We start from the raw sequence: 27,998 nt of genomic DNA, 5'->3' as shown, positions 1-27,998 counted from the left end.
AGTGAAACATGTAGGCAAAAATTAGTGGGAAAGGAAGAAGACAAGCCATCAATACATCTGTAAGAGAAGATAAGTAGCAAAACAGGAAAGAACCTATTTGTTTCTTAAGAGGTCACAAAAAGGGGGCTAGAACTCAAGCAACTGAGCATGTGCAATTAGCTGATTCACTGACACACCTTGCATAAATTATCTCTTAATTTTAATGTACATGGGATGTATGATTTAGTATGTAGCAGGAAATAGGTAGGAGGCGGTCGGAAAGAGTGTAACCTCATAGTACCTCAGCCAATGGGGAAAGAGGAGGGATGTGGCGGCCGGGAAAGGGCTGTATAAAAATGGGAATATTTTGGATTGAAACTTTGGAGCGAACCAAGCTTTGATAGCTTCTCTCCCCGCTTATTGCAATAAACGAAACAGGGCCTTCACTGTGTCTTGGCTGGTTATTGGTCAGGCGAGCTTGTCTCTGGTCATGAAGGAAAGCAGCCAGGAGCGCATAACACTTTGGATCACTGCTAATCCTTATAAATCAGTGTTTTTCAAACATGGCAAGTGCATGGCAATTGGGGATTTTTATTATTCTACTGTTTTTAGCTCGGGCTCTTATTTAATTCTTTTTTTAATTTTTGTATTCTGTATTTTTATGTGCCCTGTTCACCGCCCTGAGTCCTTCGGGAGAAGGGCGGTATACAAATATAATAAATGAAATGAAATGAAATGAAGATATATGGATTTCAACTCCCAGAAATCCCGTGTCAGCCATTCCCCAGCTAGCTAGATAACTAGCTGGGGAATCTGGGAACTGAAGTCCATACATCTTAAAGCTGCAAGGTTTGAAACCCAACCCCACCCCCCACACTATAAATTAAGTAAACGAATAAACAAACTTCTCACACTTATACGCTTGTTTCTTCTTGCAGAATGTGAACCCTGCAACATTTGCAGCATTTTCAAATCCCTACCACCCAGCGTGTCCATTAAACTCATCCCAGGTGGGAGGGCACCGCCAATTTCTTTATATTGACACCAGCCAGAAAAAAACCAAGGCAGGAACGGGGCGGTGGGAAGGCAATTATTTATTGTGTGCGGTACGTGTAAGGAAAGGAACTGCTCTCATCCCAAAGGTGCTTTTTCCTAAAGGCCACTGGATTTTCTTGATATATTTTTTTTCCCTTTGAAAACCATTTCGCTTCTCATCCAAGAAATCAAGAAACTCCAGTGGCCTTTCGGGGGGAAAAAAGCACCTTTGGAACAACCACGACCTGGATGATCCAGAATCTCCATAGACGTGAAGGAACTGCTCTCTTATTTGCCCCCCCCCCCAAAACTGGCAGGCTTTCGTTCAAAGCACCCCTTCTTTTTTTTCCCCAGCCTACTCCCCGCCTGCTCCGCCCACCACCATTTGTCCGGACTCGCCCTCAGCTTGCACGAGGTCCGGCGCGGCCGCCGGGCTTACCTAGCTCGGTGCCCTGGTTGCTAGCAGCCATGATCGGCGGAGAAGCGAAAGTCGATGCTCTTCCAGGGCAAGGCGCTTTCGGCGCTTCCTGGTTACGCCCTTTCCCTCCTTCCCTCCCCGCGTTTTCCTCCTCCTCCTCCTCCTCCTCCTCCTCCCGCCGTCTCCCCTCCAGGAGGGACCCCGGGGCAGAGAAACGCCGGGCGATCCGCTTGCAAACGGCAAACAAAAAGCAGGCCCGCGGTTCTGCAGGTTGTAAAGGCAAAGCGGATCCCCGCGCCCGGTAGTGAGCAAACAAAAAGACAGGCAAAGGGCTTGGTATTATTATTATTATTAGTGGTGGTGGTGGTGGTAGTAATAGTATTATTATTATTATTATTATTATTATTATTATTATTATTATTATTATTATTATTATTTATTATTATTTATTTATTTATTTATTTATTATTTATTTTAATTCCATTTATATCCCGCCCTTCTCCAAAGACTCAGGGCGGCTTACAAGCTTAGCAGTAGCCTTCATTCTATGTATATGCCTGCTTATTAGGGCTTTCACACACACACCCCAAGCGGCATTATTACAAAGTCAGCTTAATTGCCCCCAACAATCTGGGTCCTCATTTTACCTACCTCGGAAGGATGGAAGGCTGAGTCAACCTTGAGCCTGGTGGGATGCGAACCTGCACTAATTGCAGGCAGCTGGTGTTACTTAAGGAGGCATTAGCCCACTGCTCCACCAAGGAGCAGTGGGTGGTTATTATTATTATTATTATTATTATTATTATTATTATTAATTATTAATTTATTTTAATTCCATTTATATCCCGCCCTTCTCCAAAGACTCAGGGCGGCTTACAAGCTTAGCAGTAGCCTTCATTCTATGTATATGCCTGCTTATTAGGGCTTTCGCCCCCCCAAGCGGCATTATTACAAAGTCAGCTTAATTGCCCCCAACAATCTGGGTCCTCATTTTACCTACCTGGGAAGGATGGAAGGCTGAGTCAACCTTGAGCCTGGTGGGATGCGAACCTGCACTAATTGCAGGCAGCTGGTGTTAAGGAGGCATTAGCCCACTGCTATTATTATTATTATTATTGTTATTATTGTTATTATTATTATTATTAAATGCATGCACGGCCCTGTCCATAGTATGCTTAATAGTTCGTATTAACTCGTATTTGTATTTGTTGGGACCGCAAAGATAAAATGATTGATGCGCTCACGCTGCTTTTTGGTTCATAAATTGCAATGGCCCCTATTAGTACTGTAGTGATTGAGCCTCTCATGATTTTACGACCAGGAGGCTCTCTCTTCATTAATGATTTACAGTTATATCATCCAGCTAAATCAACGCTGCAGACTGGACAGTGTTAAAAACAGCTTCTCGGTGTACAATTACCACAGGTCTAAATGGGGCCCTTGTTGATCGTGGAGTTGAAGGGCTAAAGGCCTCTCTTCCCTTCCTCCCCCCCCCCCACCAATAAGGTCAGCATATTGCACCGCTGATAGGGGGAAGAGTCCATCATGTTGCCTTCTCGGAGAAAAGGTAGGAAATGAATGTCACATTTGGAATCTGGCAAGGAAGCTAAAGAGCAATTCAGAATTTATTGGGTTTTTGACAAAGCAGCCTCTGGCGTACAAAACTTTTAGGCAGGGCTCAGAGCCCTGTCATTTTCTCCCTGCCGAAGTGTTAAGAACCACGGATTTTCAATTGTTTTTAAAGCTGTCAACAGGATCGGCCACTATTCTTGAGGTCAAAGGTTTTCTTCTCCTAGTCAACAGAATTGCTTCGGGAAACCCGCCTTCCTTTGAAAGTCATAATAAGTCATAATAAAAGGTCCTGACTTTCACTAGAGGTGTCATTGAGTTCTACCTGATGACAGATGTTAACTTCTCGGGATCCACCTACGTTTTTTCAAATACTTTCTTGGCTTAAATGTGGCGAAGGTAAACGTGCGAAGAAAGTAACAAGGGGAATTGCAAATTTTGAAAGGCAAAACTGATTATAGGATGTCTTAAGTTTACGGCAAAATAGTTTGAATTGCAAGCAAGGGTTACTAACACTCCATAACCCTCTATCAGCTGAGAACAAAAGGCCAGCCGTCAGGGAATGGAGGTTAGTGACTCAGAAACAAATGGTGCCAACGAACCTGCAGTTAGTTTTATTGCTCCCAAGATGAAGCACCAAAGGTCACTTGTCACTGTATAAATGCAAGATATTTCACAATGTGGTAAATTTGAAGGCTGTGCGTGGGTCTAGACATGCATAGAGTCCTCAACTTAAGGCCACACAACTGGGAACAGAAATTCTGTTGCTAACCAAGACCGTCATTGTGTCATGCCCAATTTTACTTTTCTTGCCATGATTGTCAATCACCATAGCTGTTAAATCAGGGGTCCTCAGAAATCTGGGAACTGTAGCCCACAAGTCTTAAAAGTGACCAAAGTCGAGGACCCTTGTGTTAAATGAATCGTGATTGTTATGCAAATCGGGCTTCCGCCATTGCTTGTTGGAAGCCAGCTGGGAAGGTCACAAGTGGCAGTCAAAAGTGACCCTGGGACACTGCAACTGTATTTAATGTGTGTGCCATTTGCCAAGCGCTCAAATTCTGATCACAAGACAATGGGGATGCTGCATTAAGAGTAAGGACCAGGGTTAGAGGTCACATTTTCAGTGCCGTTGTTATCCTGAATGGTTGCTAAATGAGTGGTCATTAAGTCGAGGACCACCCGTTAATCAGTAAGTTATCCTTGAACATTTCAGTAGGAAGAAAGCACAGAGACTTGGAAAGTCCTTTTCTTATAGGAAAATGAACATTCTAGGTTTTTTCTACTATTCAGCTATTTTACAACCATATACATGTACTGGCATATAGATGGAGGGTTCAAGCAAAAACGACTGCCAGAAACAAATGCAAAAAAGATGGGGCACCAAGATACAGGGGGGAAAAATACGGCATTTATAAGCAACCAAGAGAACTAGGACTCTAAAATCTGCTGATTCATAGAATACTGTTCCAGGTTTTTTTTAGGGCAGGTAAAGTTAACGCTCTCAAACCTTCCCACTGGAAGACCATCTACAAAAAAACCCCCAGTATTGAAGGCTAGGCTACAATTATTCTTCCCGTCTTATTTGCTTTTGATCTTGTAAGCTGTTGTCAAAATGCGGCAATAATGTCACATTCCTAAATGCACGATCCTATATAACTGTGGATGCGGTGGCTCAGTGGGTTAGGACGCTGAGCCTGTCGATCAGAAGGTCGGCAGTTTGGTGGGTCGAATCCCGAGTGCCGCGTAGCAGAGTGAGCGCCTGTTACTCGTCCCAGCTTCTGCCAACCTAGCAGTTCGAAAGCACATAAAAATGCAAGTAGAAAAATAGGGACCACTTCGGTGGGAAGGTAACAGCGTTCCGTGCACCTTTGGCGTCCAGTCATGCCGGCCACATGACCACGGAGATGTCCTCGGACAAACGCTGGCTCTTCGGCTTTGAAACGGAGATGAGCACCGGCCCCTAGAGTCGGAAACGACTAGCACGCATGTGCGGGGGAACCTTTACCTTTACCTTTTATATAACTGTAGACTCAAGGGGCACACTTTCGTCTTCTCCACATCCTTTTCCGCTAAAGATGGGAGATGTATTTTTTTTTAACAAATTCATCATAACTGCATTAATAGTTCAATTATTTTACTTCCTCCAAAGAATCAGTGTGTCACAGAGCTGGCCTTAATTTTCAGCTCCCCTTGTAGTACAGAATGCTCTAATCTTCCTCAACATTGTACCAGGTGAACTGCATCTTTTCAGATCGCCAGCCAAAATGGCCGATGGATATGGGTGTAAGACAATTTACTGCAACTCAAAAGATACCTAAAGAGGAAGAAGGCGGGCAAGGTTGTTCTACAGTAATGGGCTTATATTCCTTTTATGCTGGATACAGTGCATTCTGAACCCATGCTACCGTTTATAAACTTCAGTGGCTAACCTTACATTTATTCTTCAGTTAATACAGATGATTCTTTAAACCACCATTTTATTCCTATGCAGCATATGAATTATTTGATGTATACATACAGTTCAGTTTTGGGAAAAAAAACATTAAAAATTATATAGAAATACTTAGCTGCTTCCATTTAAAAGACGTCCAGAAGAAATACAATGGCTAAGTAGGTATGTTTTTAACATAGTGTAAATTCAGATCGTGTATGAACAATTTTGACCAGAGGTGTGTTATCTTTAGAGTCTTTTGAAGTTTTATTGGAGAACACACAAGCTTCAAGCAGTAGGGCATTCAGCCACCTATCATGCAAAAACCACCCGAAATCTTAGCCCCCCCCTTTTTTCCCCAAAGCCCCAGGCTATTCAGTACTGTTCGGAAACAGATGAATTAACCTGGTACACTTTATAACATTTTCTAGGAGTGCTATCGTAGGAGCTTTTTATTTAGATGATTGGAAACAGAAGCAGTGGGGGGGGGGGCAAAAACCCCTAAACCACAAATATCTTATTTAACCAAATGACCCCCGCCTTTTGTCACCCTTCCCACTTTCAGAGAACATACTCTAACCAAGATACCATTACATTTCTCTTCAATAATAAAACACTACAATGACTTAATCAAGACTGGAGAAACAGGATCTTGGCGCCTGGTTATGTTCAGACTTACAAAAGGCAATGACGCTTAAAAGACAGCCAAACCGTTACTTTTTGTCTCTATTCATCTTTCTTGACAACCTGTTCCTACCCATTCTCATCAATTACTGCCCCCCCTATTTGCCTTCGATTCACTTTGCACCTTGGGAGGCTGTTGCATATGACTGCTCGTGTTTTTTTCCGTTTTTTCTTTTTGGGATTGACGTGTTCCTGTGTTGTCCTTAACGGCTGTGACGCTCAAGCCTTAACCTCGGGAGTTGTGCTATAGAGGGAATCTGTATTTTCAGAGCCAAGGTCTTCTGCCACGTTGAGCGTAAAGAAAGAAGAAGAAAAAAAAATATCCCCCGTTAACTTTCAGCAGAGGTCGATTTAAAAATACGTGTTACTATGCCTGTACTCCACCATAAGTCAGTTTTTATTCCAATCTACAGATCCGGCAGTCTATTGCTGCTGGAAATAGCATCTGGTCACAGTTGCCAAGCATCTGAATTTTCATCACGCAATCGTGGAGATGCTGGAAAGGTTGAAACTGAGAAACAGTCATAAGTCACTTTTTTTCAGTGCCACTGTAACTTTGAACGGTCGCTAAGTGAACTGTTGTAAGTAGAGGACTTCCTCTATTAGACTATTTTAATGTACACAAGATAGAAAACAATCACAGTTTCATAGTGTAGCCTCAGTTTTCATAGGCTGGACTTCAGCTGCCAGGGGAATTCTGGGAGTAAAAGTTCACCCATCTTAAAAAAGTTGCCAAGTTTTCAGAAACACTATTTAATGCGATTCATATGGGGCTCTCTTACATCGCTTCACTTCTTACTTGCTATATTATCCTACACACCTTAAGGTTAACCTCTGACTGTGGTTAGATTCTACCATTAGATCATTACCTAATTCTTCTTCTGCAGTTCCTGGAAGATTGACTTTAGCCTTAGCCAGCTCTCCACCTTCTTCTTCTGGAGAAAGAGAATTAGAAAGCACAAAGCCATTAATTAATTTTACATCATTCAACTTGTCACTTTTGTACAAATTTACAAAACAAGCAGCATTGTGCCAGGCACCAAACATTTTACAGTGCTGTTTTGTATGTTTTTCTTCCAGATAAGGCTGCATGGTTTAAGCTGGGACGATCTATCTACTCTCTTGCATAGATATTATTATTATTATTTATTGGATTTATATACCACCCTTCTCCCAAAGGACTCGGGGCGGTGTACAGGGCAATTAAAACACAATATACAATTTACACTATACAAAGTTAAAATAAATTAAATTAAATTAGCCCTAATAAGTAAAACACATTCTAAAAGTTTAAAAATTAAAAAAAAATATTAAATCCCAATCCCTCAGTCCAAGCCAGCAAGCTCAAATAACCAAGTTTTCAGGTCGCGGCAAAAGGAGCGAAGGTCGGGAGCCATCCGGAGCTCAACAGGGAGTTGGTTCCATAGGGCAGGCGCGCCCACAGAGAATGCTCTCCCCCTGGGGGCCGCCAGTCGGCATTCCCTGACCGACGGCACCCTGAGGAGGCCCTCTCTGTGGCAGCACACAGGACGATGGGAGGTTGACGCCGGCAGAAGGTGCTCCCGTAAATAATGATATGTATTATCTATGTTACAATTACTAGCCTTAGAAAATCAAAAGTTTTCAATTTCAGGGGTCCACGGCAGTCAGTGGGAGAGAGCTCTACCTCCTTCTGATAGCCTTCGGTCTACCCCATGCTTGATGCCTGAAGAATCACTAACCCCAACCGGGCCAGATGAAGTGGTACAATACAGGATTAGCATTTTAACGGCAAAGTTTTAATCAAAACACACGGGCCAATCTTTTACTGATACACAATCTGATCGGATGTCGGTGAGTTACTGAGCAGCAAAGCCAAAGGAGATACAGGTTAAAGTCCTCAACTTTTGACCACATTTGGAACTGGAATTTCAGTTGCTGAGCGAGGTAAGTTGTTACCTGTGCCCAATTTTATGACCTTTTTGCCACGGTCGTTAAGCAAATGTAGCTTCCCTCACTGACTCTGCTTATCGAAACCCAACTGGGAAGGCTGCACACAGCAATCCTGACCCCTGCAGCTGGGATAAATACGTGCCAGTTGCCCGGGGCCCAAATTTTGATCACAGGCAGGGACAAAGGCAACAGTGGTTAAGTGCAGAGCCACTTTTTTCAGCACCAAACTTCAAACGGTCGCCAAATGAACGGTGGTTAAGTCAAAGACTACCTGTGCTTCCTACAATTCTGTTAACAATTATCTCATAAATCAGAGAACAAACAAGTCAGTGAAGGCTTTGGTCTCGACAGAAAAGACGCTTCTTACCAGGAATCACACATTTCCAGAGACCATATGTTTTCCCGACTGTCGTCTGCCACAGCCTCAGCGTTCCATCCTCTGAACCGCTAGAGTACAACTCTCCATCTGGGCTAAATCTGACACAGTGAATCGGCCCAAAGTGCCCCTTGTAGGATTCTGCAAAGAAATTGTAACACATCAATAATGCAAGGGAAAGCATGGATACAAACAGATTCAGCTCAAGCTTTTAAGGACATAACAAAGAGAGAGCTTGCCCTGCAATGGGGGTTCAAGGGGATAATTCTGCCTTCTTTTATTGGAACGACGTTAAGAAGGCCTCAAATTTTAGAAGCACCACTTGTCGTATGTAATGAAAAGGTCCTCTGAATGCCCTGGAGGTGAACTTGCCACCAAAAAAGAGATAAAATTTGCGGGTATTGCAGACTTATATGAGTAAGACTTTTATTGTTAAAAGCGAAGACAAAAACAGCATCAGTTCACACTCAGCATTATTTCTATCCCTGTTAAGGGACTTTTATCTTAAACTGAAAAATTCCCAGAGGGTCACTGCAGGGATAAGGAACTCAAGATTCAATATCAATGTCTCCCTGATCTAAAGAGCCAGCATAGTGTAGAGTGGTTTAAGGTGTTGGACTAGAAGTAGGAAGACTCAGGTTGAAATTCACCCTCAGCCACCAAAACTCTTGAGGAAATTTGGGCCAACCGTTCTCACTCAGCCCAGCCTATTTTACAGGGTTTGCTGCTGTAGGGAAAAACAGCATATATGTCTTCTTGAGTTCCTAAACAAAGAGTGGGATGTGACCCTAATGAATAAGTTACCTGTTACCTCTATGCCCAAGTGGGTCACAGAATCAAAGGGCCAAGGACTAATGATTAACGAGTGACAAATATTTTCTGACATGGTAGTAGTACAAGGAAATTTGCAATTTTTCCAGCAAAACTACAAAGAGAACTTTGGCAAAAGCTATGGGAAGTAAAAAAAAAACAACTTTCTGTATTAAACCTAATAAGTTTTGGTTTTATTGGCTGTGAAGGACTATTAGTATGGATCTAGTCCAGTCAAAATGAACTAGCTATCCCTATACTCTTGACCTTTGAACTTTTGCATGATCTAAGACTCAGCTTTACCAATAGCTTTTAAATACTGAACACATTTCAGCTTTTTAAGGTGCCATTTTTTATTTGGTTTTGCTCCAGCTGTCTATTAATATCCCTTCTCCTGAAATTTTGCCCAAACATTCATACCTAATGGCAGGAGTTCTGAATTGCCTTATCTTTCCTGCCACAGAGAATATATTTTTGCCCCTTTAATTGCACCCAATTCTTGCAACAAACAGCACAGGAAAAAATGGTGTTATCAGCTAGCTATAAGAAAAAAAGGTATTAGTCTTACTCTTGTCTATTCTTTAATTTTCTATATTTCAGCTGTAGAAAGACATGAGCACAGAGTATTCTAATTACAATTGGGTCTACGTGCAAGCATATAACAGTCTGCAATATGAGCAATGCACAAAAAATGACCTGAACACAATCACATATAAACACAGGCAGTCAAGGATCATCTTCTGTTTAAACCCACAACTCAAGGTCCAGTGGAATGAAATATGAGTACAATACCAACTTGATAATTATGAGTTAGGATTGTTACCACTGCTGTGCTAATTCCCCCAAAACAAGCTGGTTGTGTGTGTGTGTTTTTTAACAGCCATGAAATTCAGACAAACATGCTCTGAAGGTCATTTAAATATATTACATACCTAATTCTTCACCGGTATTATAATCATATTTATAAAGTTTAAAATCTTCACCACCAGCAACTAGACATTCCTTCTCCGGATGGAGAGATGCAGAATTGATTGTTGCAGGTGCCTCAAATGATTTAATCTGTTCCAGTCTATGGAGAGAAAACAAAAAATGCTAAAATTAATTTTAAAAAATAAATAAAAATCCTGTATTGGAACAAAACACTAAAACATGTCAAAGAAAACAACACAATAAGGAGGGATTCTTATTTAAATTCACCTATCAGAAAGATGAGTGCCCGTTAACAAAAAGAGATCCATTTTTAGAAAGTTGTTATTCTCATTTTTGAAATATATTTTGCATACCCCAAAATAGGGTGCACGTGAAAGTAAACCGAAAGAAACTTCTGTAAGTCATAAAAACATTTGAGATTATAGTTATCATTTACAATCAGATACAGGGATTTTCCCTTAGATGCAGATACACACGCACACACACGCACACACACACCAGCAAAATGCCAGGGATAGCAGTGATAACATAGTTCCTTTTGCACTGTAGCCTAGACAACAGAGGATGAATGCAACTATTACATAGACCAGGAAGCAACTATTACAGCGAAGAGAAACAAACCAACTTTTTTTAGCCACAAAAAAAATGCCCTGAAGGTCATTTAAATACATCACATGCCTAATTCTTCATTGGTATTATAAACCTATTCATAAATTTTAAAACCTTCACCGCCAGCAACTAAACATTCTTTCTCTTTTTTAGCAAAAACAAGTAGGTTTGAATACATATACTAATGTAAGTATAAAAATTATTTAGACTGGTGTCATGATACGCACACTGTCTCTTTAGGCTATTCTACGCTTGACCAGTTTGTCTGTTTGGCCTGATCAATGAAACACATGTTAAAAACAAACATACGTTTCTGCGCTGTGAAAGGCAATGGTCCGGCCATAGGTGATGACTATTATCTCCCCTTCACGCACGTATTCCATGCTACTCACGGACATGGCAACGTTGATCGCCTTCACTTCTGTCAGTGTATTTCTGTCCCAGAGTCTGAAGTGGAGAGACAAGAGTAAAATTTATATAGTTCATCACTGCAAAACGCCAAACGCTCCTGGATAAAATGTTCTTCACTACCATGGTAATCTCTCAACCTGCTTACGGTACAGTTCAAGCCACTGATGGGATTCAAATACCTGAACAACTAGTTATCTGTGTTGATGCAGGCCTGAGCCTCCGAGGCCTAGAATGGACTTCCGGAAGTAACATCCATGCACTTCCTGTGGGCCGTTCGAGACCTGGGAGGCCTCCTCCAAGCCTCAGAGGCCTAGAACAGACTTCTGGAAGTGACATCCATGAACTTCCTATGGGCCGTTCTAGGCCTGGCAGACTTCCTCTAGGCCTCTGAGGCCTAGAACTGACTTCCAGAAGCAGCACAGGTTCAGCCGGTTCTCCAAACTCCACAAGAGGGCTTTTCAACCAGTGGTACGGGTACCACCTGTGGTACATTGGCATCTGGCAGGTGGTACGCGACCATCCTAGAAAAGTGTGGGAGGGGAATGAGCTGAACTGGTGGCAGCACCACACAAGCCTGAGTGAGAGATGGCTGGAGCTGCAGAGCTGTCAGGGCTCAGCAGAAGCACCAGGATCAGTGCCAGGATCCAGCTGGTGCTCGGTGCTGATCCTGGTGCTTCTGCTGAGCCCAGAAGAAGTGCCAATCAGCTGGAATGTTGCAGCATCTCCAGGGTCTTGTGTTTTACATTCAGATGCTTGGCAACTGATTCATATTTATGACGGTCACAGTGTCCCAGAGTCATGTGAAGTGACCAAAACCTGCTGCAACCACCCAGCACAGGGGGGGGAATAAAAACCAAACACCCCCCACCCCACCCCTGCTGCCAATCCTCAACAGAAATGCTCACAACAATGAAAACCTCGGACAGGAGGAAGAGCGCTGCCGGGCAGGCAGGGCAGGTGTCTTGCTCGGCTGTGGCTTGGGGGACACTTTTTTCAGTACCATTGTAACTTTAAACAGTCACTAAGTGAACTGTTGTAAGTCGAGAACTACCTGTACTTCATCACTTTTTTTTTGGTCATCAAGTTTTTGACACCTTGCTAGGCGACTGGTGGTACTCGGATGTTGCCATATCCTGAAAGTGGTACAATGGGTGAAAAGGTTGAAAAGCCCTGCTCTACAAAATTTAGCTACCAGTTCTTCTGAACTGGTGCGAACCAGCTAAATCCCACCACTGGTTCAAGCATATCAAGTGGTGTTTTTTTTAAAATTGTCATTGCTGTTACACAAAAAGAAAAACATTTTATATCTACTTTAGTTATGCATTCACCCGCTTTGTGAATGAACGCAAAACCCACTGAATGTGAAGAGTGAGAAAACAAGACGTATTTAACCTAAGAAATCATACGTGTTGAAAGTCATTCTAATGTCGGATTGATAATGGAAGAGCAACAAAGTCTTAAACGGTAAATCACTTTATTATTTAACTTGTCATCAGCAAAAGCTCCTGAAGCTATGCACGCAATCCCTTCAGTGCCTGACAAGATGACAGTCCTCAACTTACAACCATTCGTAAAGTATCCATTTGAAGTTTCCACAGCACTGAAAAAAGTGACTTACAACCGGTCCTCACACTTACGACCACAGCACCATTGCCACAGTCACATAATCAAAATTCAGGCACTGGCAACCAGCAAGTGCTTACGATGGCTGCAGAGTGCTGGGATCATGTGATCTCCATTTGTGACCTTCCCAGTCAGCTTTCGAGAAGCCAAGTCAATGGGGGAGGCTGGATTCCCGTAACAACTGTGTGATTCACTTAACAATTGCAATGATTTGCTTAACAACCAGGGTAAAAAAGTTGTAAAATTGATTGTGACTCTCTTAACAACAGAAATACTGGTTCTAATTGTGGTTGTAAGTTGAGGACTTCCTATATGACCCGCTCAGAGTCACCTTGTAGTAGAGATGGTGGCATAGAAATTTAATAAGTAAATAAAATGATCAACAGTACTTTCCCAGCAGTCTTAACCAGGAGTCTTAACTCAGCGTTTCTCAACCGTGGCAATTTGCAAGATGTATGGACTACTACTCCCCAGAATTTGCCAGCCAGCTAATACTAATACTCTGAAACTTGGCTTATAAGCATGGCTGGCAAGGAATTCTGGGAGTTGAAATCCACACATTTTAAATGCCCTGAGATTTGAGAAGCACTGCAATAGATCAGGAGCAGCTTGTCTCCCAACCGGTAAAAACCGCAACATGGTAAGACTTGCTTCTTAAAATTAGATTGCTGAATGCAATTTGGGAGCAAACTAAGAAAGGAAAATGAAAAGAGCTGAGGTCAGCTGTTCTAAAGAAAACACATTGCAGCTTGAACATGTGCAAACACCGTCTTTCTTAAAATTAAATACGGTATGCAACTTTTCCCGACTCCCAGACACTCTTTTGCACTTGGCTCTAACTGAGGAATACCGGAATCCAAGTAAAAATTAAACTGAACCTGAATCACCGTATAGGTAGTCCTCGCTTAAAAGACCGATTACTTAGCAACCATATGAAGTTACAATGCATCTCCCCAGAATTACTTAGGATCTGTCTCTGGTGTTTCCACATGCCCACCCCTACCGTCATGTGATCGTATTTTGGATTCTTGGCAACCAATTCACATTTACAGCTATTTGCATCATCCTGTGGTCACATGAACATGACTTTTGGGAGTTTTCTAGTTTTGGGCACAGAACAGTCATTGAATAAAATGTATTCATTTAACAACTGCTGCAACTAAGGTTGTAAAATTGGTCACATACGGCAGGGGTCCTCAACCTTGGCAACTTTAAGACTTGTGAGGACCCCTAACATAAGGTCACATAAAAAGAACCATCACGACTTACAACATAATTCCAGCCTCAGTTACGATCATAAGTTGAGGACTACCTATAGTGAAAGACATTTACTTGCATAGTAAAGTCCAATGCGTGGAAAGCTAAGCATAAATGCTCAAATTCAAAATGTAGTTTTATATTGAAGCTGAAAGCCACACAGCTCCACCATCCATTTCTTATATAGCACTTAGGGATGCTACATAGCACTAAGGGACGTTACATAGCACTAAAGGATGTTATATAGCACTAAGGGAAGAGGCACTGATTACTTCTTACCTGACTGTTTTGTCATCTGCTGAAAGGATCTGTGTATCATCACTGCTCCACAGAGCCTTTTTAATACCAGACGTGTGACCACTGACCACCTCAGGTTCTAAAAAGTAGAGGAAATATTTTGGATTTAAAAAAAAAATCTTTTCTTTCGCTAAGATTGTATTTCCTACTACATTTGTGATTGATAAATAAAAATTATGGAAGTAATTATTGTATATTAGAGACTACAGTGCATGTTCAGATATTTCAGGGTATTGCCATGCATATAATGAAAATTACAAAACAGACATAATACAGTTGGAAGGGACCTTGGAGGTCTTCTAGTCCAGCCCCGTTCCAAGCAGGAGAACCTATACCATCACAAACAGGTGAATGTCCAGTCTCTTCTTGAAAATTTCCAGCGATGGAGTGCCCACTATTTATGAAGGCAAGCTGTTCTACTGGTTGATTGTCCTCACTGTCAGGAAGTTTCTCCTTAATTCCAGCTTGCTTCTCTCTTTGATCAGTTTCCAACCCTTGTTTCTTGTCCTTCCCTCTGGCGCTTTGGTGAACAACTTGGCCCTCTCTGCCTTGTGGCAGCCCCTCAGATACTGGAACACTGCATCATGTCTTCCCTATTTCTTCTTTTCTTTAGACTAGCCAAACCCGAGTCCCGTAGCTGTTCTTTATATGTTTTAGTCTCCAGATCAAGAATATATCACATTTCTCCTTGCTTCCAAAAGAGGTGATTTCATGGGGCTAAATTCATTTGTCAACCTTGGCCTTAAAAAGTCCTCCTTAAATGACCATATCCATTTTCCCTGCTTACTTTAACAAGGGAGAAACTATTTCTGCTAATTTTATTCCCTCCCTTGCCTATTCCACTGAGTAGGGCCATGGACTCCTATCCGAAGATCCCACTTTGGTGACAGAATGATAAAAAGAGACAATCCAATTTATTTACAAAATTAACAAAATCAGCTGTTCAAAGCAGGGGTTTTTGCAATAAAGTTCAAGATCATATTCTGTCCTTTACTGCATTTTGGTATGGCGAAAAAGAAGACTTTACACACATTTTGTTGGAATCTGTGGTTTTTCTTAATCACAGTTTTCTTATTCTGGCCAGTTACAAATAACAAAAAAAATATTAAAACCAGGGGGGAAAAGTCAGCTTACCGGGCCTTCAAATTAGCACAGCAATATTAGCAACGTCTAATAATTCATTTTACTGATTCATACAAATAAACAAAAAAAAACTCACCTGCCTCTGGCTTGCTTAAATCATAGATACGTAACAATTTATCTTGTCCACCTGTCAACAAGTAATTGCTGTCCTAGAAGAGAAAATTAGCATTGTCATTTATTAAGACGGTAATATGCCGGACCTTTTTAAACCGAATTAGTTTTTTTAAAAAAAAATCAGTAAAATTAGCAATATGTCGATTATCTTCAGAAAAGCAAAGGCAGATTCCAAATCTCGAAAAACGAGAGACAAAATGACATTTGTAGTTTTTTTTTTTTACCTGAGTGAAGTCCACAGATTTGACAATATGCTTGTGAGCCAGAGTGAGGAGTTCATCTCCCGAAACACCATCCCACACTTTGCTGAAACAAAAGAGGACTCAGCTAATGACATGGTATTTGCAGCAAACTCCTGGTATAGATTTCCTTTATCTTAGCTTCCTTGCTATTGTTTGAACTTAATGATTTGATAAAAGCTCTAAAGTGGCTAGAAGTATTTCCGTATGCAACAACTCTCACTTACGCAGTAAAATCTGCAGCTGCTGTAGCGGCTTTAGTGGCATCCTCATTCAACGTGGCCCCCCAGACTGCTCCTTTGTGACCAAGAAATGTTCCAATCCAGTCTCCTGTGTCGCCCTGTCGAAGCATAGGTTTACCATCTGGGTGGTGGGGAGGTGGAGGGAAGGAAAATAGTAAGACAATCTCAATCATGCAGCATGTATTTGTTTATAGATAAATGTAAACGCAGGAAGAGGCTATGGACCATCAAGGCAATCCTGGACCAACCACAGTTGGGACCAGAATTCCCATCACTAAGCAAGGCAATTAAATGAGTTGCACCTGATTTTTATGAACGTTTTGCCATACTTGCCAAGTGAATCACTGCAGTTGTTAAGTGAACCCTGTAGTCATTAAGCGAATCTGGCTTCCCCTACTGACTGGGAAGGTCACAAATGGCGATCATGTGACCCTGGGACACTGCAACCATCGTAAATAGTTCCTGGTTGCCAAGCAACAGAATTTTGATCGTGTGACTGTGGGGATGCTACTACAGTTGTAAATGTGTGGACCAGTCATAAGTCACTTTTTTCAGGGCCATTGTTGATCACTAAACAAATGGTTGTAAGTCAAGGACTACCAGTGGTAAAAAGTCCCATGTACACAAATAAGGAATTCTAATGTTTGACAAAGTCTTATAAAAACTGCCTTGGGTCATTTTTCAGCTGTGATCCAAGAACTTCAGCATATGGCAGCTTGTCTGCTTATTGCATATCCACACAATCACTCTTCACTCAGGGATGGGCATTTGAACCTCCAACAGTTGATTAAGCTAAGCATTCCTAAATTGGAAAAAATAATCCCTTATTATCGTTATTATATATGCTATTGAAGGACAAAATGCAAATACACTTTTGACATATGACGGGCTATTACACATACCAGCAAATACTACTGATCCTTTTAGTCTAACTGCTACGACCATTAAATTTGTTTTTTTATAGAAGCCTAAATAACCCACCAACATAAATATATAAAAACAATATTGTAACAAAATGTTTAATTGTAAATGGTTTCAAAATCAAACCCTTTTGCAGATTCCTTTAAATAAGTTAAATACTGAAGATAAAAACCCAATTAACTACCTTGGCAGGTTGATTTCTCTTTCTCTAACATCAAATTTGTACACGTGAGCAATTTAGGCAGTTAAATGAATGTTTGTGGCATAAGTAATCTCACCTTGGCTCTTTTATGACTTGTGGACTTCAACTCCCAGAATTCCTGAGCCAGCATGGCTAAGCATGGAAACCTCTCCCTTTCCCCTCAGCATGGCTGGCTCAGGAATTCTGGGAGTTGAAGTCCATGAGTCATAAAAGAGCCAAGGTTGCCTACCCCTGTTCTATATGGATCCCCCACGCAGTCACTGTTGACTGGGGAAAAAAAAATATAAGGTAGTCCTCAATTTGCAACCACAATTAAGCCCAAAATTTCTATTGCTAAGTGAGACCGTTAAGTGAATTTTGTCTTTTATGACTTTTCTGGTCACAGTTGTTAAGTGAATCACTGCAGTTAAGTGAAGCTGGCTTCCACATTGACTTTGCTTGTCAGAAGGTCACAAAAAGTGAACGTATGACCCCAGGGCACCGCAACCGTCATAAATATGAGTCATTTGCCAAATTTTCATCACGGTTTTTCCAAAAGGCAACTGGATGTTATAGGGTTTTTTTTCCCTCCTTGGGAAAAAAAACACGTTTCGCTTCTCATCCAAGAAGTTTCTTCACCGGAGAAGTGGACGAAAAGCGAAACATTTTTCAAAGGGGGGGCGGAACCCGAAGGAAGTTCAGTTGCCTTTTGGGGGGGGGGAAGCACCTTTGGGGTCCCAAAGATGCTTTTCCAGGAAGCAAGTGGTCTTTCTTGTTTTTCCTTTGAAGACGTTTCGCTTCTCCTCCAGGAAGCTTCTTCAGCTCGTCACCTCTGGGGTATAGCCCCCTACGGCCCAGGCCGAGCACCCCTGCTGATCCCCAAAGCAAGGCCCCGATCCTAGGAAAGAGGCAGCCCGACAGGCTCGGATGAGCCCCGTTGAGGAGCGCGGGGGACGGGGGACGGGGTTGAGAGGAGGCGATCTCTGCAAAGGGCCTTCGGGCCAAGGCCGAGACGACCCTCCAGGCTCACCCTTGCAGGCGCTGATGAGGAAGTAGCCGTAGGGGGTGATGCCGCTGAAGGCCAGGTCCACCACGGGCCGCGTGTGGCCGGAGCACGTCAGCGGAGTCTGCTTCATCGCCATGGCGCCGGTCGGGAGAGAGCAGGGAGCCGCCGGGGGAGCAACGAAAGGGGGAGCCCGGGAGGGTGAAGGGGAGGCAGAGCTCGCCCACGGCCACGCGAACGGCCTGGCTCCTGGCGACGGGACGGACGGCAGCCGCGGCCGGATATGGGAGGGGGAGAGGAAAGAATGGTCGTTGCCGGAAGCTTCCTCATCGCGAGAGCTCTTTCCGTCTCGGCTCTATGGTCGGGGAGGCACTTCCGGATTGGGATGCAATTGGCGCAAGGGTTGGTGACGTTCGCAAGGAACGCTACCATAGAGACTCCGGGAAAGGTCCGGTCTCGTTTACTTTTCCCACCCGTGGGCCCTTCCTTCCTTCCTTCCTTCCTTCCTTCCTTCCTTCCCAGGGCGCCTCTTCCACGCAGGACCTGAGCGCAGAAGGGAAATTCTTGCCGCACACTTGCTAAATCGTCCTATTCGACCCGTCAGTTGGTAGGTTTCCCCCTTAAAAGAGGGAGAGGAAGAAAATGCGAAACGAAAGAACACCGCGCTTCTTTCGGGAAATGGGTTTTAAAAGGGGACTGTCTCTTTAAGAGGAGGGACCTTTTCCGGCCCTGCCCCGCAGGGAGGCCAGGCTTGATCTCCCATTGGACAGAAGTTTAGTTTAGATTATTTTTATTTATTTATTAAATTTATATGCTGCCCGTGGGAGTTTGCCCAGAAGAAGGAAGCAGAAGCCACCAGCCTGATGATGACGGATGGGATTCCGTCGAAACGTCGCCCCTACACCTTTAGTTCTACGCGGGGAAAAACCCGAATAACCAAAGATCCACATACGAACACCTGCGAAAACCTCAGAAAACATACATATACATATACATATACATATATATATATATATATATATATATATATATATATATATATATATATATATATATATATATATATATATATATATATATATATATATATATACATATATATATATATATATATATATATACACACACACACACACACACACACACATTTTAACATAAATATTTATATACAAGGGAAGCGGTGGCTCAGTGGCTTAGGACGCTGAGCTTGTCGATCAGAAGGTCGGCAGTTTGGCGGGTCGAATCCCGAGTGCCGCGTAACAGAGTGAGCGCCTGTTACTCGTCCCAGCTTCTGCCAACCTAGCAGTTCGAAAGCACGTAAAAATGCAAGTAGAAAAATAGGGACCACTCCGATGGGAAGGTAACAGCGTTCCGTGCGCCTTTGGCGTCTAGTCATGCCGGCCACATGACCGTGGAGACGTCCTCGGACAAGCGCTGGCTCTTCGGCTTTGAAACGGAGATGAGCACCGGCCCCTAAAGTCGGAAACAACTAGCACGCATGTGCGGGGGAACCTTTACTTTTTTATTTATATACAATATTGTTTGCACATAAGGTGAAAACACGCAGATACACACAGTCATAACATATAAAAGGAAAAAAGTAGTTTGGAATTGCCGCCTTCTTAGGGTTGAGAGAATCTGACTGGCCCAAGGCCTTGCAGCTGGCTTTGTACCTAAAATGGGACTAGAATTCCCAGTCTCCCAGTTTCTAACCTGGTGCTTTAAACCGTCTACCAAACTGCTCCCTGGAAGTACATATGTGATCTTAAAGAGAAATGCAGACGTTTTAATAATAGGACAATCGCTACAACCATCTCCTTAGGCAAATTACGTTGGAAGATTTTCCTTCCATCTCATCAGGTATATGTAAAGTTGGTTGGGCAGAGAGACAGTGACTGGTACAAAGTCACTCAGGAAGTTTCCATAGCTAAAGGTTGACTTAACCCTGGGGCTTTCCAGTCCTACTTCAATGCCTTTAATCCAACACAATTCTAACTCTTCTGTGCATATTCATTATTTCTATGAAGAATAGAACAGTGTTCTACTGTTATAGAATTCGTTAAAACTCTTTTCAATTATGCAATGTTAATGTTACAGCCAGAACAATTTCCTTACTGATTATAGTAACAATAAAAAGGCAGTTTAGTTTTCCAGTATTTTGAAGGCATATAACAAATGAAGGGATGCGGTGGCTCAGTGGGTTAGGATGCTGAGCTTGTCGATCAGAAGGTCGGCAGTTTGGCGGGTCGAATCCCGAGTGCCCCGTAACAGAGTGAGCGCTTGTTACTCGTCCCAGCTTCTGCCAACCTAGCAGTTCGAAAGCACGTAAAAATGCAAGAAGAAAAATAGGGACCACTACGGTGGGAAGGTAACAGCGTTCCGTGCGCCTTTGGCGTCTAGTCATGCCAGCCTCATGACCACGGAGACGTCCTTGGACAAGCGCTGGCTCTTCGGCTTTGAAACGGAGATGAGCACCGGCCCCTAGAGTTGGAAACGACTAGCACACATGTGCGGGGGAACCTTTACCTTTAACGAATGAAGGCATATACTGAAGTCAAATACTTTGGATAAGCTTCTCATGTTGTATTGATTTAGGTCCCTAGAATGAGTAGACAGTAAATTCAAATTATCATTGTTAATTAATAGTTAATTGCACAAAGGTTCATGGTGAAAGTTTAGTAAGTGATTTTCCTGTATTCTTTATTATTAGATATGTCAGGGCTGCACAGCTCCAAAAAGATTCTGAGTGGTTTATAAACAATCAAATATGTATTGAAAAGACTGTTAAAAACATAACAAAACTGCCCAAACAAGGCAACAAAAATAACATTAAGATAAACCCAACAAGTGCTCCACAAAAAAAATGTAACCCCATGCTTGGGAGCAGAGCCATGTACTGTGGGACTTCCGGACCTGTTAGAGCCATATATATCTTTGGGAAATGGATTTTCTCAGAAATATTTGACCAGAATAATTGATTAATTTGGTGTTATCACCAAAGAAAATGACAATGTATGCTAATTGTGACATCTGCATATTATCTTCTGGTCAGTTGTGACTAATTTGTGAAAACGTGTTTAAAAAGCATTCCACCAAGAGTGTTCAAGATCAAATCCAAAATGTTCCTTCCAGAGCCTGTGATTTTCAAGAAAACATTCTGGGCTTAATTTAAGGCTTGTATAAAATATTAAATATTATAAATGGTCATTTTGACCATTTATGGTCATATTTCACCCCTTTGTTTTGTAGTAGAATTACTTTATTTATATGCATTTCATTTGCACATTACGTAGAAACAATTAGTTGTAGAACTGAATTTATCTTTAAATGTATCATTTATTGAGAGATGTTACTTAGTCTGTTTCAGAGTAGACACTTCCCTTCTATGCTGACCAGAATTAACTATTAGACATGACAGAGTTCTAATTTCTGTCTAAGCAAGGATGAACTAATGTGAACACATTATTTTGAAATTCCATCTTCTTTCTGCCATGTCGTGTGATCAAACTCACTGGAAAAGGCAGTTATTCTCAGAATGGCCAGCAGTAACAGGAAACAAAGCTGCCAAAAGCTATAATGGATAAACACCAGCAAAGCTGACACCAGCTGAAACGTAACATAATTGAAATAAACCATACAAGATTAGAAAATTTGAAGAGAGTTGATCTATAGCAGGGGTCTTCAAACTCAGCCCTTTTACGACACATGGACTTCAACTCCTAGAATTCCTCAGCCAGCGTGCCTGGCTGAGGAATTCTGGGAGTTGAAGTCCATGAGTCGTAAAAGGCTGAGTTTGAAGACTCCTGATCTATAGAATAGCCTAGAATCAAGATACCATGATCATCAGACACCAGATGGAATGGGGTTAAACGTGTCTACTACAACATTTCATTTTAGGAAATACTTCTATTTATTCTAATTATTATTAGTTTAGGCACTTGTATATCTTCAGAGAAAATTCCAAATAAAGGCAATAAGTACGTACAACTTTTAAAGTCTTTATATTTTTTTTCTTATTGTTCTCCATTTAAAATGTTCTTACCAGATTTTTGTGCAAGACGGTATTGCAAATATTTTTCTTTTAGTCATCTTAAAATTGTAACTTTAAGAAGCTATGGTCTGCTGCCTATTTGTCTGGAATTAATTAATTCGTTGTAATTTATGTTTGAATAGAGTTGAGTGGCAGTTTGCAATAAGAAATATTAAGCTTTCCTTTCCATTATCATCTACTATTTATTGTGTACATGTTGGAAGCATTTTCTTTCCAGTGCCCTCTTGAGCTTCTTGGCAAAAGTAATCTATTTTTTGTTCATTTGAAGGACCATCTCATCTGACCTAATTAAGAGAACTGGTTTTTTTATTTTTTATTTTGAAAGGCTCCTAAATTGATTGTGATGGAATGATTGGGTGGTTCAGCCCATGATAAAGGCAATTGAAATCCAAGGTTACCAGATTTGACTTTGTAGAAAACCTTGGAAGAAAGTTGGATTTGTAGAAAAAGTTGGACCATGTTTAATGAAACAATATCCATGCAGCTTGAACAGCCGTGAAAATGTACAGACAAGCTGTGCTCTTGAGAAGCATTTCACTTTATTGTTCCCTGCTCTCAGTTTTTAATTTAATTTTTTTTATACAATTGGCCCATAAGTTGCCCTTTATGCAAAGCAAATCCAGTTGATATCCAGTTGGGGAGACATAAACATTCTAATCGTTAAAGGAAAGTCATAAATACCACAAAGACATTGGAAATCTAGAGCTGGCAAAATCCTTGGAGATATCAGGGCTATTAACATTGAGCTATGCAGTAAACCCCACACCTATTTAGCTAATTTCAGCCTATTAAAATGATGCTATTACTGCTTAATTTGATAGGATTCCTCTTTGCAATTTTGCAAACAGCTGTCGAGATTTGGATCTAATTTGGCAGAGAGCGTGCCGCAAATGACTTGATACTGTAAGAATGGGACCTGAATTTTAGTTGCAGTTCTGTTCTTACTTGGAAGTAAGTTCTTTCAGAGTTGGACCACTGAGCAAGGTCAAGAATCCATAATATAAAAGGCCTCCCAAATTCAGCCTTATTACTATTATTATTATTATTATTATTATTATTATTATTATTATTAATCATCGCACAGTCAGCCCAGATGTTCAGACTGGATTTGGCATTTTTGTCTATCTATCGAGTCCTTACCAAAGACCTGGGATAGGCAGATGTGGATGTTTGATGGTGTTACAGATATCGTCACAGGATGGAAGCAGTTCCTAATAAGGCTGCCTTTTGCAATTCACTAATGGCGAATTTGTCAATGCCAATGGTGTTCAAGTGGTGCTCAAGTTGTTGTGGTTGTGGTTGTGGTTGTTATTTCTCCTTCTCCTCTTCCTCTTTTTTCTTCGAGAAAACAAAAATGCTCAGTGTTATTCTACATTTCCTCTGCAGTACATCCATGCTGATGAAAAAAGGTAATTCTGCTAGTAAGATGGAGGCAGGGAGAGAAAGAACATTAAGAGTAGAGGCTGGTATGTGCAGATAATGTGTGGGGTCCCAGAGTAAACTGTCCAGATGTATAACAAAGAGGAGGGCATCAAACTATTCTCCAACACACCAGAGGGCAGGACAAGAAACAATGGATGGAAACTAATTACGGACAGAAGCAACCTGGAATTAAGGATAAATTTCCTAACAGTAAGGACAATTAACTAGCAGAGCAGGTTTCCTTCAGATGTTGTGGCCGCTCCATCACTGGAGGTTTTTAAGAAGAGATTGGATAGTCACTTGTCTGAAATAGTATAGGACCGTGGTGGCGAACCTATGGCACGGGTGCCACAGGTGGCATGCAGAGCCCTCTCTGTGGGCACATGCACCGTCGCCCCAGTCCTAAGCCTTCAGTTGGGTTTTATAAAATCTTTTCGCTTTAGGCCTCTGCCGCTGTGTACAAAAAAAAAGGATCAATCAATTTCAACTTCTCGAGGGAATTGATTAATTGAACTTTTTAGTCCCACCCAGTCTGCCGTTACCACTACAGCCACGCCTACCCAATGGGCCACATTGACCCAATTGGCCAAACCCACCCAAAGGGCCACGCCCACCCAGCACCCGACGACACATAAGTGGGTTTTGGGTTGCAGTTTGGGCACTTGGTCTCTAAAAGGTTCGCCATCACTGGTATAGGATCTCCTGCTTGAACAGGCTGGACTAGAAGACCTCCAAGGTCCCTTCCAACTTTATTCTGATTCTGATTCTGGATGCCTTACTGCAGCAGAAATTAGGATCATACCCCGTTCTATGAAAAGTTATTTACCTCCTTTGGAATTTTCTGAATGTTGCTGACATCTGTGATATTGTGTACTAGCTTCATGTGGGCTCTATTAATATACAAAGAGAAGCTAAGTACAGCAAATAAAGAGGAGAGGTAGTTTGGTGTAATAATTAAGGCAATAGGCTAGGAACCTTGAGATTGGGAGTTTTAGTGCCCTCTTAGGCACAAAGACAAGCTGGTGATCTTCAGCCAGTCATTCTCAGGCCTTTGGAAGAAGGCAATGGCAAACCACTTCTGAAAATCTTGCCGAGAAAATTGTAAGGATTTGTTGCAAGCAGTTACTAGGAGTCAAGACTCACTGAAAGGCACACATACACATTCACAAGGGAATGATGCTTGGCTTTTCTTGCTTTATTCATAAAGTCATCCAACAGTGAAAAAATAACTGCCTCTTTAATCTCAGTAACTCATTGCATCATCTTTAGCAGCAATAACTGCTATCAAACATCCCTTATAAAATAATCATCTTCCCATATCACTGTGGGAGAGGTTTGACCGATTTTTCCATTGCAATATAGTTCAAGTCAATAATATTTGAAGGTTTGCTAGTGTAAATTGCTTGTTTAGATCCTATTTTAGGTCTGGATTTTGAGTGGGCTATTCTAAAACAATGAGCTTTCTCTTCTTCATTTGGTCTCTTACATACTTGCTTGTATGCTTGGGATCACTGTCTTATTCCATGGTCTTACTGGCTCTTAGATTCAGCTGATAAAAGCATGGCCCGATGTTGGTTTGTAGAATTCTGATATAATGCAGAATTCATCCATCCTTCAATGATGAATCTAAGATACTAAGATTCTAACTATCCTCAAACAATACACAACAATCTTGATGCTAATCATTTGACATTGTGTTGGTTTGCTCCAGAAATAGCATATCCATATAGCCCTAAAAATTCCATTTCTGTCTCGTGATGTATTTCATCCAGGCACGAAATTTGGGAAAGAGGGAGACAGCAAAAACACGATTTGGAATGATCAGATTTATGAATTTCTATCAGAATCAGCTCTTCCCAATCCAGTCCTTTTAATCCCACCAGGAATTGTCAAGGGTTATCAAGGTTTCTGGACCATGGGCCTGGAATCTCCCTTTACTTGAAACTTAACAAAGGTCATTCATCCTACCACAGATCCATCATGTGGATTCACACCTCATCCTACTTAAGAGTAGGGCTGCATCTTGCCAGAGGTTATCTCAATTGATTTAAATAGTTTCTTCCTGTTAAAGTTATCCTTGGTGAGGCTTATCTTCCTTCTGCTTTAATCAATGGAGTATCCATCCCCCTTGTTTGTCTTCTGTGACTTTTGTCTGATGGAATTGCAGCCAGAGCCCAACTCTCTTTTTTTTCCTGGTAAATCAAAATATCGGTGTATTCATTCTAAGAACTCCTCTCTCCTTCAACGTAGCTTTTCAAATACCCGAAACTCTCAATTTAATCGACTCAAGTGGAAAATGTGCATCTGTTACCTTAACAGCATCAATGAGTATAGCAAAGCTAAGTATGCACTGCCCCCTCTGTTCCTCCAACTGAAAAATTCACAGTATGGTATATACAACCGTCTCCTTTGCTCATTTCCCCCATAATCTTCCAAATCTTTCTCTTCTTCCATTTTAATCCCATTAATGCCTTTACCCTCTAAGGTCTCAGCATAGTGCATCCCACCAACCCATCTGCCACCAATCTTCACCAACCCCTTCACTTCCCCATAGCCACAGCCAATGTTCACTATTACATTTTGTTCCTATGGAAATTACTGTTCGGAGAAACTGCAGAGAAGCATTTAGGGGGATGATGGTGGTGGTGGTGACGATGATGATGATGTTAAAGTTGATGCCTTCCGATCAGTCTTGACTCCTGATGGCTGCCTGGACTAGTCCCTGCATTTTTCTTGGCAAGGTTTCAGGAGTGGTTTGCCATTGCCTCCTTCCGATACCTGAGAGAGAGTGACTGGCTCAAGGACAACCCATCAGCTTCAGGCCTAAAGTGGGACTAGAACTCCTGATCCCCCATTTTCTAGCCTGATGTCAACGCTGCTAACATTGGATGTTCTTGCTCTGACAATATATGAAGATGCAGCCATTTTCCCCTTAACGTGTGTTACTTTCAGAGTTAGAATTAGATGATATTGAGAGGGGGAGGAGGAAGAATGTGTATGGGAATTAGACATAACAACATTGTAGTAGAGAGTTTTTCAAGGTTGTTTGAAATAAGATGATAAGAACTGGAGGGTTGGAGAACTGGTGGGAAGGTCTGCATTTCAAACTAATTGGAGAATCCGATTTATTACTGTTAATTAGAGGAGGGAATTGTGCTTTGATACCATGTGTTTAGGGGAGGGGAATTCAGATTTTGGCTTCGACCATGTACTTGCTGATGCCATGCTACTCGAATAAAGATTCTTTAAGGTAAACAATGCCTTGAAGTTCTTTGAAGAGTTTCATCTGTCGGAAACATGACACCTGATGCTTTAAAGTGCTACAGCAAATTGGCTCTCTAGTTACAATATTCGTAATATTCTTGAATTTCCACATTTTGCCACTAGATGGAGATTTTTATTTATTTTTTTGTCTTGTTGGCCACCAACTATAATGAGCTTGGGAGTTTTTTCTCTGCTGAACAGGTCCAATAAAATGGCTGTTTGTTTGGTTAAACCTTTGTACCCACTGAGATGCAAGACAGATACAAACAGAGAACTCCTGGGTCCAGGTTAGGGAGACAGAGAGAATATTGTTCTTTTTGCTTCTTTGCCTCCTTGTTCTTAGAGCAAGGGGTGCTTTTCATCCAAAGAGGAAAAAAATGGATACGTAAGCTTTTATTCAGTTTGCACTGTTGGAAATGTAATTCCTGGAATGTTGGCCTGGGAATGCCAGTGGCCAGGCTATCTGGGAATTTGGGTAGATGTGAATGGGGAAGGCTGGCACAGAACATTCACAGGGAGGAATTTGTTAAATATGTTGACCCCAAACTAAAAAGTGAGGATTTTATCATAGAATCGATTATGATGATGATGGTGTCCATTCAGTTATAAAAGGAACCATGTCTATCTTAGGACTTGTCTTTCCAGTGGTGATTAGCGCTGGATACTCACAAGATAATTGCACTAGAAAGCCTGAGCTATTTGCTTCAGAGATTCTGCATCATTAATCTCTGTGATGGGCAAGGGCAGATGCTGTAGCAAGAAGCTTTAACAGACATATGGTCCTTATGCCTCACTGATACTAGCTATAGATAAGGTGATGCAACAGCATCTTGAGTTTTGCCTGATTGTACCTCTTTGCAAAGCACGCTCCTATGCAGAGGAAACTGAAATAGGAGAAAAGACAAGGCTTTCATCTTGGTATCTTGGGCAACTTGGCCTCTTGCAGGCAGATAATTTTTATTCAGCCAGGATGGTGGGGAGGTAGTTTCTCTACAGTGTGAAGTCATGCACTTGTTCTTCCTCTTGACTATCAAGATTTTATGTTGTTGTTGTT

General features: G+C 41.7%; 2 protein-coding genes across 4 annotated transcripts in view; both read right to left on the bottom strand.

Moving 5' to 3' along the window:
• DERA (deoxyribose-phosphate aldolase) overlaps positions 1-1,512 on the bottom strand; it is a 51,940-nt gene extending 50,428 nt beyond the window's left edge. Inside the window, exon 1 of one of the 2 annotated variants that reach the window (XM_081330606.1) lies at positions 1,454-1,512. In XM_081330606.1, the coding sequence (XP_081186732.1) occupies positions 1,454-1,484 (31 nt within the window). In that variant the 5' untranslated portion in view covers positions 1,485-1,512. The remainder of the gene's footprint in view (positions 1-1,453) is intronic. The other variant, XM_081330607.1, reaches the window with a different exon arrangement.
• Positions 1,513-5,461: 3,949 nt separating this feature from the next.
• On the bottom strand, positions 5,462-18,570 carry STRAP (serine/threonine kinase receptor associated protein). 2 transcript variants are annotated; one of them, XM_081331272.1, is made up of 10 exons: positions 18,235-18,570; positions 16,088-16,223; positions 15,846-15,927; positions 15,584-15,656; positions 14,347-14,443; positions 11,086-11,223; positions 10,170-10,306; positions 8,419-8,568; positions 6,989-7,054; positions 5,462-6,397 (listed from the first exon to the last, which is right to left on the bottom strand). In XM_081331272.1, exons 1-10 carry the CDS (start codon positions 18,344-18,346, stop codon positions 6,339-6,341), a joined length of 1,050 nt encoding a protein of 349 aa, XP_081187398.1. In that variant the 5' UTR covers positions 18,347-18,570; the 3' UTR covers positions 5,462-6,338. The 2 variants fall into 2 exon arrangements, with proteins under 2 accessions (XP_081187398.1, XP_081187399.1); XM_081331273.1 differs by having other exon boundaries at positions 5,462-6,400; positions 18,235-18,519.
• Positions 18,571-27,998: the final 9,428 nt, after the last annotated feature.

This window comes from Vipera berus (genome assembly GCF_964194415.1).
Source record: "Vipera berus genome assembly, chromosome: 6".
Lineage (NCBI taxonomy): Eukaryota > Metazoa > Chordata > Lepidosauria > Squamata > Viperidae > Vipera > Vipera berus.
The sequence above is the reverse complement of the archived record's forward strand: the minus strand, read 5'-3'. Positions and strand labels throughout refer to the sequence as shown.